This window comes from Somniosus microcephalus, chromosome 13, assembly GCF_052327205.1.
Source record: "Somniosus microcephalus isolate GS21.2 chromosome 13, FLI_Smic_1.0, whole genome shotgun sequence".
Classification (NCBI taxonomy): domain Eukaryota; kingdom Metazoa; phylum Chordata; class Chondrichthyes; order Squaliformes; family Somniosidae; genus Somniosus; species Somniosus microcephalus.
In genome coordinates this window covers 10,529,538-10,543,294 of record NC_140999.1, presented here as the reverse complement: position 1 = coordinate 10,543,294, position 13,757 = coordinate 10,529,538, and the positions used below count along the sequence as shown (strand labels likewise).

The following is a 13,757-nucleotide window of genomic DNA, read 5'->3' as shown; positions in this document are numbered from 1 at the left end:
CTCACACATCACTTACTCACCCCCCCCCCACCCCCACCACCCCTACCATTGAGCCACGGCTGACTCATACTGGGGTATGGTTTGGTGGACTGATCCTCTCCAAAGCATGTGTGAGTGAAATGAATGCCAATGCGCTATTTGACTACTGCAGGGGGCATCTTAACAAGTGATCCTGCCCTTGGCCTGTGTCCACATGCATGTACTCCCTGACGTGGATCACTAGACAGCAGTCAGCAGCAGGGTCCCTCAGCTCATTTTTTTTCCTACCCAATTGAGACCAATTGTAGTTCCCCTGCCATCAACCCTAGCTGAGGTGAACAGATCCGGGACATTATTTTTTAAGTGGGAAAGTAACTTATACATGAAGAATGGGTATTTTGGCACTCCATCCACCGTCTTCACTTCCTCCACCACCGGCGTACCATGGCTGCAGTGTGTACCATCTACAAGATGCACTGCAGCAACTCGCCAAGGCTTCTTCGGCAGCACCTCCCAAACCCGCGACCTCTACCACCTAGAAGGACAAGGCTAGCAGATGCATGGGAACACCGACGCCTGCAAGTTCCCCTCCAAGTCACACACCATCCTGACCTGGAAATATTTCAGCCGTTCCTTCATCATCGCTGGGTCAAAATCTTGGAACTCCCTGCCTAACAGCACTGTGGGAGTACCTTCACCACACGGACTGCAGCGGTTCAAGAAGGCGGCTCACCACCACCTTCTCCAGGGCAATTAGGGATGGGCAATAAATGCCGGCCTTGCCAGTGACGCCCACATCCCGTGAATTAATATAAAAATTAACTTTGAGTTGTGACTATATCTTTTATCCTTAAGAGCACATTAAAAATAGTAACAAGAAGGAAGTACTTAATCAAAGCAGCCTTATTAGGAACACTTTTTGTTGTAAAAGTCAGCCTGTGATGATTACAGTGAGGGCAGCATGTTAGATTGAACAGGGAAAGTGCAATAAACTGGAAATATGACAGTTGACATTTCATAGAAGAACTCCTTGTAGTTTTGGTGTAAGATGATGCATCTTCTCCGAGCACTAGATGTTGTATGGTCATCTTGAGGCCAGTGTCATGACACTGGAGGTGTCCTCCAAGTATTCCCTTCCACCTACGATCTACAGGCTTCTGAAACCCAAGCTTGACACCATCCCCTTGTCCTCACCTTTCACCCCACCAGCCTTCACATTCTCCGCCATTTCCGCCACCTCCAGCGTGATCCCACCACCAAACACATCTTCCCCTCACCTCCCCTTTCAGCTCCCTCCGCGACACCCTAGTCCACTCCTCTACCACCCCCAGCACCCCTTCCCCTTCGCCCGACACCTTCCCGTGCAAGTGCAGGAGATGCAACATATGTCCTTATACCTCCCCCCTTCCCACTGTCCAGGGCCCCAAACACCCCTTCCAGGTGAAACAGCAATTTACTTGTACTTCCTGCAATCTAGTATACTGTATTCGCTGCTCACGATGTGGTCTCCTCTACATTGGGGAGACCAAATGCAGATTGGGTGACCGCTTTGCGGAACACCTCCGTTTAGTCCGTAAGGGGGACCCCGAGCTCCCGGTGACCTGTCACTTTAATTCACTGCCCCATTCCCACTCAGACCTCACCATCCTCGGCCTCTTGCATTGTTCCACCGAAGCTCAGCGTAAGCTCGAGGAACAGCACCTCATCTTTCGATTAGGTACTCTACAGCTCTCTGGACTCAATATCGAGTTCAACAATTTCAGATCATAACCTCGGCCCCTATCATATATATATTCTTTTTTTTAATCCACACTTTCGTCTGGGCTTTTTTTTCCCCTCTCACATGGCAGCTGTTCTTCACTCTGCCAGGGCCATTCACACTTCATCCAGAGCCATCCTTTGTTCCTTGAATATCTCTTAATGTCTCTCAATCTCTCCTGCTTTCTACCCTATCACTGACCTTCCCTTTTGTTCTTTCATCCCCTCCCCCTTTTCCCAGCCCCCACTTGCTTTAAAATCCATCCCCTTTCCTGTATTTTTCTAGTTCGGATGAAGGGTCATCGACCTGAAACATTAACTCTGTTTCTCTCTCCATGGATGCTGCCCTGGCCTGCTGAGTTTTTCCAGCGTTTTCTGTTGTTATTTCGGATTTCCAGCATCCACAGTATTTTGCTACTATCTAATAACTACCTTCTTGATTTATCCCATCTCCTCTTACTCTTTTCAAGTAATGTGCTGCACGGTGGGTCCTGGATCTTCATCTAGGATTCTGCATAAAAGAAAAGGTGTTGGTGTTCCCCCAGTGGTTCATCAGCAACAATAATTTGCAGCTTTAACTTTGAAAACATCCCAAGGTTCTTTACACAGAGGGGAGGGGGAAAAAATAGAAAAAAAGGTGCTGAGTCATGAGGAGATTAGGAGCAGTGGCCAAAAAGTGATTAAAAACCTTCCTAAAATTCATCTTTTCAAAGGCGGGAAGTGGAGAGGCAGAGGGGATTAGGGAGGCGGTTCCAGTATGTGAGGACACGGAGAACAATTATATTACTACTACTGCCCCATCTCTGATCAATGAACTCAGTATAGGTTGTGGATTAACTCTGGAACCTACTAGTTGTAAGGATTAGTTAAACACCACGTGGTTGCATTTAACTGATGAGCTGTCGTTGCAATGATATATCATTGCAACACTGCAAAAGCAACAGCGCCCCTCTAAAAGACTTATACAGGAGAATCAGTGCCCAGAGAATTAACTTTAAATTACATATTGACTCCCTCTGCTGGATGTCTGAGGGACAGCACCAACACAAAAATGACAACAATTTACATTAATATGGCACGTTTAATGTAGAAAAATGTCCCAAGGTGTTTCACACAGGTGTAACGTTTCAGGTCGAAACCCTTCTTCAGAACTGAGAAAAAAAAGCAGGAAATGAAACATTAAAAGGCAGTTTGGGGGCTGGGAAATGGGGGAGGGGATGAAAGAAGAGGCATTAAGAGATATTCAAGGCGAGACGAGATGGTAATAGGACAGGTAAAGAAACAGACAATGGCTCTAGATGAAGTGTGAAATGCGCTGGCAGAGTGAGAGACAGCTGCCATGTCGGAGAGAAGAAAAAAAAGGGAAAGGCACAAACCAAAAGAGTGGATAAAAAATATAAAAATGTAATAGGGGCCGAGGTTATGATCTGAAATTGTTGAACTCGATATTGAGTCTGGAAGACTGTAAAGTGCCTAATCGGAAGATGAGGTGCTGTTCCTCGAGCTTTCGTGGAACAATGCAAGAGGCCGCACATGGTGAACCGCAGTCTGCTTTGATTCATCTGGTGATCATGAAAGGTGTTATATAAATACAAGTCTGTCTTTCCACATCTGAAGTAATAAAAGCACACAAAATCTATCTGTGATCTAGTTTTATTAAATCAATTTCCAAAATATATGAACCATTTCTGGTAGCAGTCTTTGCATCATTCTGCGCATGTGCACCAAAACCTCAGCAAATTACCTTTCATTTAAGATTTTGTTCCACAGAAAGCTCAATAAAGCTCCAGCCAAGCCATCAGGGATTGTACATGTGTTTAATGAACGGCAGCGTTCCAGGGGCTCCATATCCGTTGTGTACTTCCCCTAGTGCTCATTTAGGCACGTGTGTATCAATGATGTGCTGTTAATGGCAGGGGCACAGTATTCCCATTGCTGTATTAATGTAAACCAGGCGAATACTGTGCCTCCGATGGCGCCCAGGACTTGATGTTCTGTGGGGCCTGAGTGTGTAGTGTGTAGATGTGAGGCACAGCAAAACACAGGACCAGTTCTACAGTAAAAATAGGAGGTCGTAGGACTCCGCTTGAGCACCACACTGGCAGCAATATAAACTTTATCTAATTACTGAGTTATGTAACGCACCTTGTTTAAAGTCTGGTACAAGTCTCTGAGGTTACAAAAGTCACCTTCTAGTGTGAGATCATCACTCTTAAACCCCGTGACTGCTACTCCCTTAGGTATTTTGTTGTTGCATATATTTTATCTAGTTAAAACATGCCTTATCTTTATTATAATTATTCCCAGTTATGACCCTACTAGACTCCCAACTGTATTCTTGCTAATAGTCACCAAACCACACCATTAGAAAGGCACAAAAATGCTTGGGGAGGTCACAGGACAATGTTACAGGAAACTTTGGTTTATCCGAAGGTTGTATGTCCGGAAACCTCGATCTACCGGCAGAAATCAGGAGCCGTTTTGTTAGGTTTTTTTTCTTCTCGTGGCTTTGTTTTCAACAGTCGGGCTCTGGAAAGTCTCTCTGAAGCTGTTGCTAAGCTACAGAGATGCTTCCAAGGTACGGGCCGACTGTTTACAAGCTGTTGCTAAGCAACAGTGTTTGTTGTCAGATACGGAGATGAAAACCTCCGTATGCTTCAACATTAACTGTGTATGTCTGGCAGTTTTGATAGATCGGCAACAGCTCGGTCCCGTCGGTGCCGGATATAACAAAGTTTCCTGTATATAGATTTTAATAATGGACGAGAACTGTGTGTGTGAAGTCACTTATTAGCTGTCTTGCCGTGCGATAAAATCAGCTTTTGGCCTAATGTCCCACTAAAAATACAGAAATCACAGGCCCAGACCCACATCCCTTATCACTCTATGGAGTGGTAGCCCAGAAGTGTCTGAGAAAAATATTGGTTGCAATTGTGGCCCTTGACAAGTAAGTCACCACTGTGCCATTATCACATTGCTGTTTGTGGGAGCTTGCTGTGCGCAAATTGGCTGCCGAGTTTCCTACATTACAACAGTGACTACACTTCAAAAAGTACTTCATTGGCTGTAAAGCGCTTTGGGACGTCTGGTGGTCATGAAAGGTGCTGCATAAATGCAAGTCTTTTTATATGTTTTTAAAGAGGAGCAACTCTTTGCATCACATACAGTCAAATCTCGTGTCACTGATTTATTACAAGCGCACTGCTCTCACTGGGCATGTTTTCTAGCATCTCTGCCCCTGAGAAGTTGACAAAGTTGATAAAAGCCACGATTCAGACCACTAAAAAAATTAATTCTCGCTGGTTATTCACTGTACACCCTGCTTGCACAGAAGACCTTTCATCCATTTCCACAGTGGTTTCAGTTCCTCACACTGTACGGCAGTCACACTCATTATGCTGCCAGAAGACCACATGTGCTCCTCTACATTTGGCCCCCAGCTGCTCAGTGTGTCTCTGGGGCTTAATCTGCAGCACATCTGGCTGTGGGATGTTGTTAGAGCTGGGATTTAACGCTGTTCCCTCTCCTCTTGCTCGCAAGTGAGAAAACACCAAAGGAGACAAGGTTATCCCAATGTTCACCGACCAGAGAAAATACATTCAGCAACTGTCAGATATGAAATCAGGAGCTCAGGCGAGGATGCATGGACACAAACCTCCATCGCATCATCTTGTAACAGTGAGTTGGAACACTCCCAAGTGGCCCTCGAGCAAGCCACGGCTTTAAGATTGTGAACCTGGGCAGAGTTAGGGGAAACCCTCCCATGTGTGACGGTGTAATTTCGGATTACTGAAATTATTTTTCCATTAAAAATTAGTTTGACGAGTGTTCAAAGCATATTGTAAACCCACATCACATATAATCAGTTAGCCCACACTCATACTGCCTCCAGTTGCACTGGGACCAAAGCGCAAAGGAATATAATGCACTATTAAACCCAAATTAGGTTTCTTCTCTAATTGTCTGCCTTTATTCTCATGCTCAGATACAATTCCACAGGCGGCAGAGGCTCTCTTCCCATCACTTGTGCAGCAGCTTTTCAAATATGGTTGTTGGATAGCATTCAGGAGCAGGGGTCGTCCATAAACCAGGTGTGCAAACCAAATGTAGTGTCTCCAGTTGAGAGCAGTGGAGCACAAACTGGGAACCCTCCTGGTTGGTGTGGCCGAGTACCTCACGGGGGGGAGTACATTTACCCACCGGGCCATCGGGGAACTCTGGTCAATCACCAAGGTCATCTGATTAAACCACATTCCTTTAACACACACTGCATATTCTTTTCATCATGGAGCAAAATTTAAAAGGGAAAGAAAATTGTAAAAAAAAAAACAAGCACACTTCCACAAAAACATCCCCTTAGTCTTCGCACCTGTAATAAAATATTGAAGTTCTAATCTTAGGCCATTAATTTGTTCGCACTGACATTTAGATGCCTCTGTTGCTTTTTTGGCGATTGTAAAAGGTAAATATTTATTACTAACACGAAGTGGATATTCCTTCCACCATCTCTCCGGGAGGTGCCAAATGCCCCTAGGGGTACAGTGCCCTCTGCCTAAGTAGCCCTGCCTCACGTGTTAGTGTAGACAGTGAGTAGTGGCAGGCTAGCCTACTCTAGAGGGCATCACAACCAAACCTAATCTTGCCCTCACTCAATACCCTCACACACAGAGTATCCAGCACGGGTTGCCGCTGGATGATGATCAAGAGCAGCAACCTCGGCTGATTTTCCCCCTCTGCAGCCCGGGGACACTGAAGGAAATTCCGCCACCCCAACTGTTGCAGTGAAGGGTCTATTTACGTGAAAAGAGATTGTTTCCTTAGACCTTCTTTCCCCATTGATTATGCAGAGATTACAATTCAAAAGATTTCACATAAATTATCATCGGTCTTGTTTCTTCGGGTTTAGTGTAAGGCTTCTGCTACAACTCGGGGTAGCTGCGGTTGACCTGTTACCCCGCTGCAGTTGTGTAATAAATTAACATTCAGGAAAAAATCCATTTGCAGAGCAGTCCATTCGTGATAAGGAGAGATTCCCGTGCCACAGTGGAAGGAGATCGGTGCTGACACGATGCACAGTGAAACGAACAACCTCAACAGGCAGAAGGGGCAGAGTGTTTGTCCTGGTCCACCGTCAGCCCTTTGCTCAGAAGGAAGGCCTCCTGCTTCGGCTCACGCCCCAAGAAATGTTTCAGCATCTCCTCGGCATCCAGAGAACCGCCCGGTTTAAGAATGAAGTTTCGGTAATCCACACCGACCTAGAGGGGGCGAGCACAAAATGGAGAAGTGAATAGGCTGCACTTTCACCAAGTGCTAATTTATTATAAGCTTGCCGGTTGGGAAAGTTTATAACTGGAGTGCACAACAAAGGAAAACCAGGACTTGCCTGTGATTATATTGTAATAAGGGGGCGGTAGCTGTAAAGTGGAAGGAGGATCCAGCAACTTGTGTTGTGCTGCTGACTATGAGCTGCACTCAGGCTGCCAGCAGACCTCTGCACATGGGGAGTAGTTGAGGCAAACAGCACAAATGCATTTAAGGGGACGCTAGTTAAGTACATGAGGGAGAAAGGAATAGAAGGATATGCTGATAGAGTGAGATGAAGTAGAGTGGGAAGACGCTCGGGTGGAGCATAAACACAGGCATAGACCTACTGGGGCGAATGGCCTGTTTCTGTGCTATAAATTCTAAGTATGTGCACTATTTTTTAATGTTGGGAATTATGTGAGTTGCAGTACCTGCTTTCTCATAACATTAAAAAGATTATAGTGATTTTATAAAGTGCCTACAAGATCTGTGCCTTTTAAACTTGGCTTGGCATCACAGTGGAGTCATATTCCACAGATCACCTGGTTTTAGTGCGTTCAGATTGGGACATGGCGTTGGAGTAATAATGCCACTTTTATGTCAATGTGCACCAAACAGATTTGCATAAACACAAAAGTTGTAATATAACTCCTCATGTCAATGTGCACCAAACAGATTTGCATCGACACAAAAGTTGTAATGTAACTCCACAATCAACTGCAACCAGGCTGCAGATTCAGAATGCAACTGGACAAAATAAAGAGAGCAGCAGTTTTAAAAAATTGCTCTAAAACATGTTCAAAAGATTTCCAAATTTCTGAGCAGAGAAGGCTTAAAGGAGGTTTAATAGAAGTTTTTAAAATTAGAAGGGTTTTGAAAGTGTGAATAGGATTCTGGCTGGGGAGTCAGTGACTTAAAACTGTCACTCTGAGTGAGGGGAGAGGTTAGGAGATATTCTTTGCATAAAGATAGCGGGTTGATAGATCATGGAATGCTTTGTCACAGAGTGTGGTGCCGTCAGAAGCCACTACATCTTTTAAGGGAAAATTGGATGAATATTTGAAGTGGAGGAAAATACAGGGCCCTGGGGAGAGAAGTGTTAGGGGGATTAGTTTTGTACTGCACTAGTAAAGAGCCAGCCCAGAAATGATGGGCCGAATGGCTTTCTTCTGTGTTGTCAACTCTTAATGGTACCACTCCCCCTTTCCTGAGGGTGTTCACTCGTACTGGCACTGTAGCCAAGTATTGGAGACAATCTAACCTGCCTCAGCAGCCAGGGCTAGGGAGGGCAACATTTAAAAATAATTAAAAATCAGGCAGGGTTCCTGCTTCTGATCAGTACTTAGTAGCCTTTCTTGTAAAAACAATCTGGTTACAAATTTGGATTATCAGGTTTCTTTTAAATCAGAAATCAGAACTATGGGTAAAAATTGATCAGTACCTTTGAGCTCATGACGCCTTCTTGTCGAAATCGGGTGTAGAACATGTCCATGGAGTAGACCTCACTCCAGAGGTAACCGTAATATTGGGCATCATATCCCCCAGCCAGGTGCCCAAATGTGGCTGGCATATTAGTTCCTGAAAAATAAAAACAATGACATTATCTTCTCACCTGCTTGAATTCTTTAAAAAAAAACTAAAGTCATTAAAATTATATTCATTAAATTTTCATAGGCGAGATCTAGCCAGGTTTGTGTTAGGTTACAGAGCGGGTACACACATGCAGTGCTGCACACGGTTAATTATTTAGCTGCATCACAGAGCAAATGACAGCCTCTTCCTTGCCGGGGCCGGGGATGGCGGGGTGGGGTGGGAAAAACGGTCTCGTCAAACAAACAATAAACAGAAGCTCACTGATGGCTCAGTTGACAAAGTCAGTGTCTGCACCACACAGACCAGAAAGGTCCCCAGGTTTGATCCCCAGTCTATGCTGAGGTAGCGCATCTCCGACAAAGCAGTAGCTCATCTGAGCTGGATGGCTATTCCAGAGACTTGAGCACAAAAATCTAAGCTGACACTCCAGTGCAGTGCTGCACTGTCGGAGGTGCCGTCTTTTGGATGAGACGTTAAACCTGACGCCCCCTCTGTTTTCTCAGGTGAACGGAAAAGATCCCGCGGCACTATTTCGAACAGCAGGGGAGTTATCCTCGGTGTCCTGGCCAATATTTATCCCTCAATCAACATAACAAAAGCAGATTATCCGGTCATTATCACATTGCTGTTTGTGGGAGCTTGCTGTGCACAAAGTGGCTGCTGCGTTTCCCACATTGCAACAAGTGACTACACTTCAAAAAGTACTTCATTGGCTGTAAAATGCTTTGGGACGTCCTGAAGTCGTGTAAGGCGCTGTATAAATTCAAGTCTTTCTTTCTTTCTATGTGCATCAAAGCCAGAGGAGGAGAGTTTTTCTCCTCAGTTACCTGGTGATGCTGGAACTCCCATGATCTCTTTACACAACCTGGCGTACTCTTCCTTGGCGTCCACACCCGCGCTTGTACTCATGTGTAGTGATTGATCAACCTTTGCCAAAACTATCTGTCGCAAATTAAAGAGACCTGTTGAAGAAGGAGAGAGAGAAATAGTTTGTTAATTTGCAATAGCACAAATCTTCTTCCTAGATTCCCTGCCTGCCTTGGTCTCCCAAGCTAGGCAACACTGTGATCAGAAGAGCAAGTAGGCAGCACGGTGGCATAGTGGTTAGCACTGTTGCCTCACAGCGCCAGAGACCCGGGTTCGAATCCGGCCTCGGGTGACTGTCTGTGTGGAGTTTTCACATTCTCCCCGTGTTTGCGTGGGTTTCCTCCGGGTGCTCCGGTTTCCTCCCACAGTCCAAAGATGTGCGGGTTAGGTTGATTGGCTATGATAAAAAATTGACCCTTAGTGTTAGGGGGATTAAATACGTGGGGTTACGTGGGATATGTGTTGGTGTAGGGGTTACGGGGATCGGGTGGGATATGTGTCAGTGCAGGCTCGATGGGCCGAAATGGCCTCTATCTGCACTGTGGGGTTTCTGTGATAGGCAAACTAATCCGAGGCCCTTGTTTTTTCAATTCGTTCATGGGATGTGGGCGTCGCTGGCAAGGCCAGCATTTATTGCCCATCCCTAGTTGCCCCTTGAGAAGGTGGCGGTGAGCCTCCTTCTTAAACCGCTGCAGTCCGTGTGGTGAAGGTACTCCCACAGTGCCGTTAGGGAGGGAGTTCCAGGATTTTGACCCAGCGACGATGAAGGATCGGCGATATATTCCCAAGTCAGGATGGTGTGTGACTTGGAGGGGAACTTGCAGGTGATGGTGTTCCCATGCGCCTGCTGCCCTTGTCCTTCTAGGTGGTAGAGGTCGCAGGTTTGGGAGGTGCTGCCGAAGAATTTATTTATTTGAAGATTTCGTGATGTTTTGGAGCTTATAGTATTTATAGGTTTGACAGCTCTTCCTGTCAAACTTATGAATGAAGCATTCCCTGCTACCATTGGCTCTCCATGGCCCATGTGATCCCAGGGGACGCTTCAAACTAACTGCGCCCCTGGGATACGCAAGCACTGCGCGCCGGCAGTTGGAGGAGGCCCAGGATCGGAATCCCATGCAGGCCCACAGCTCAACGGCCGGCACGCAAGGTAAGCGCAGGTCGGGGGCTTGCGCCCGTGGGAAGCCCCCGACCCGAATTTCTGGGTCATTATTGTGTAGTCAGCTACAGGAACACCATGTGCCCACTGATGATACCACATTATTAAAAGTGCCATTTTAATAAATCCATCACCAAAATGTCTGCATCAGGCACAAAGTGGGAAAGCAAGTCAACTTTGATGCAAACCTCCTGTGAGCTCTTAACTTTTGCTCGCCTGTTAATTTGCTGTAAGACTACACAGGTGTGAAAAATGGTGTCAATACCTACCGGTGTTAGCTAGCCTGGACTTGAGGAGTTTTTCCAGCAGATCTTGTGGAATCATGCTCTCATCCTTGTAGTGCTTGGACATCCGGAGTAGGGGTTCCTTCTCCCAAACCCAGTTCTCCAACATCTGAGACGGAGCCTCCACAAAATCTCTCTCAACGTGTGTTCCACTGAACATGGCAAACTCAGCCTATCGGGCAATAATAGGATCACTGCATCAACTCACTTCACGGAATATGGGGTTCAGTTTAACTGTACGAAGAACAACTTCTCCCCACACCCCCGCCTCCCATCGCTATCTCTCCTTAAGGTGCTGACTCAATGGGTTACAGTTCCACAGTTACCAGCCACGAGCCACCCTCTGGTACCTCACTCAAGAGGCTTTACCAGGGCAGGCACCACAGCCAAAGCCCGTGCGCGTGTAACTACCAGAAGTCACTGGATCACCATCGGTAGCAGCTTGTTCCCCTCTCCCTCTAACCGAGCCGCGCAGAGGCCGCAGCCTGGGTGAAATCAACTAACACCACATCCTGGGGATCAAACCGAGCACCTTCCTGGTCTGCTGGCTCTGTTCCTCATGGTGTAGGGCAGTTGCCAACTAAGCAATCAGGGGACCCTTTCGACAGTGTTTTATGAGATGAGTTCAAACAGCTGAGATACACCAATACAAGCACAGGCGTCCCTTTCGTGGAAGATTTTTGACTGTAAAAGTGACAATACCCTGTAGGGTCTTCTTCATGTCATATGCAACTAAATGTAAGCCCAGGTTACCAACAGGAGTCACCGAGGCAATCAACTATTAAGACACTCTTTACTGCCAGTGGCAACATTACAATCTTGCCCTTGAACTACACAAAGGGCACCTTCCTCCTGATGGCTCCTTTCACACATTTCTATACCTCACTGTACTGGTCTCACTAGATGTAACTCCTGTCCAGCTATCCAGTCAGCTAAACACTCATTCAAATAACTCCTCGAGAAGCATGGTGCTGTTTTGAAGCTTTACTTGAATAAAAGTGTGAAACTGTAAACAAAGACAAAGTATGTTTTGTACAGAGGTAAGTACTATACAATAGATGTTACATAAGATGCAAAAACATGCTTATGAAAACAGAATAGACTGCTTAACACAGATAAGTAGGTAACTGTATATAAGTAAATAGCACTGAAGTTAACCCTTAGTAGCTAGCAGCTAATAAACTTCTTATTGACAAAGTATTGTCAAAATACTATACCGACAAGGTTGTTACTATGTTACCAAACAAGGATACTCACAGACATTGGACTAGATTTTCCTGGCGCCGTCAGGCGGGGTTTCAGGCGTGTGGGGGGGAAAATCCCGAATTTGGGGGTCCTGACACCATCCCGCCCAAAACCCCGCCCCACGTAAGTTTCAGGGGCGGCGGGTACCCGCCCGCACTGGGACCCGCCGAAACCAGGCGGGAAGGGATTAGTGCCAATTAACTGCCTGTTAACAGGTAGTTAACAGGCAGTTTTTAGCCTAATCCCTATTTTGAGGGGTTTCGTCTAGGTTTCCCGATGGCTCCAAACCACGCCAGGTTAGAGCAGGCGGGCCGTCGGGTTGAAGGACTTGGAGGGGTCGCGATGTCGGCGCTCAGGTGAGTGATGGATGCACGAGTGCAAAGGTAAGTGTGTTTGGTGTGTCTAAAGTGTTCACTATGGAGAAAGACGATGCAGACATAGAAATCGGACAAGGGGACTGTGACATACTTGAACATATTAGCATCGAGAGGGAGGAGGTACTAGCGGTTTTAGCAGGCCAAAAAGTGGATAAATCCCCAGGCCCGGACGAGATGTATCCCAGGCTGCTGTGGGAGGCAAAGGAGGAGATTGCAGGGGCTCTGACACAAATTTTCAGAACCTCTCTGGCCACAGGGGATGTACCAGAAGACTGGAGAACAGCTAATGTAGTACCATTATTCAAGAAGGGTAGCAGGGATAAACCAGGGAATTACAGGCCAGTGAGCCTAACATCTGTGGTAGGGAAATTATTGGAAAAAATTCTGAGGGACTAAATTAGTCTCCAGTTGGAGAGGCAAGGATTAATCGGGGATAGTCAGCATGGCTTTGTCAAGGGTAAATCATGTCTGACAAATCTGATTGAATTTTTCGAGGGGGTGACTAGGGGGGTGGATGAGGGAAATGCTGTGGATGTGGTTTACATGGACTTCAGTAAAGCGTTTGACAAAGTCCCGCATAGGAGACTGGTCAAGAAGGTAAGAGCCCATGGGATCCAGGGTGCCTTGGCGCGTTGGATCCTAAACTGGCTGAGTGGCAGGAGGCAGAGGGTGATGGTTGAAGGTTGCTTTTGTGACTGGAAGCCTGTATCCAGTGGGGTACCTCAGGGATTGGTGCTGGGTCCCTTGTTGTTTGTGATCTACATAAATGATTTGGATGAGAATGTAAAAGGTATGATCAGTAAGTTCGCAGATGACACGAAAATTGGTGGGGTGGTAAATTGTGAGGAGGAAAGCCTCAGGCTACAGGACGATATAAATGGGTTGGTCAGATGGGCGGAAAAGTGGCAAATGGAATTTAACCCTGAAAAGTGCGAGGTGATGCATTTTGGACGGACAAATAAGGCAAGGGAATACACAATGAGTGGTAGGACCCTAGGAAGTACAGAGGGTCAGAGGGACCTTGGTGTACATGTACATAGATCCCTGAAGGCAGCGGAACAGGTAGATAAGGTGGTTAAAAAGGCATATGGGATACTTGCCTTCATTAGCCGAGGCATAGAATATAAGAGCAGGGAGGTTATGATGGAGCTGTACAAAACGCTGGTGAGACCACAGCTGGAGTACTGTGTG

General features: G+C 46.3%; 1 protein-coding gene across 1 annotated transcript in view; it reads right to left on the bottom strand.

Annotated features, from left to right (window-relative positions):
• Positions 1-3,374: 3,374 nt before the first annotated feature.
• LOC147108048 (thimet oligopeptidase-like) overlaps positions 3,375-13,757 on the bottom strand; it is a 36,078-nt gene continuing 25,695 nt past the window's right edge. Inside the window, exons 9-12 of the mRNA XM_086004495.1 lie at positions 10,930-11,116; positions 9,462-9,596; positions 8,483-8,619; positions 3,375-6,992 (exon numbers count right to left, since the gene is read on the bottom strand). Of these exons, the coding sequence (XP_085860621.1) occupies positions 6,828-6,992; positions 8,483-8,619; positions 9,462-9,596; positions 10,930-11,116 (624 nt within the window). The 3' untranslated portion in view covers positions 3,375-6,827. The remainder of the gene's footprint in view (positions 6,993-8,482; positions 8,620-9,461; positions 9,597-10,929; positions 11,117-13,757) is intronic.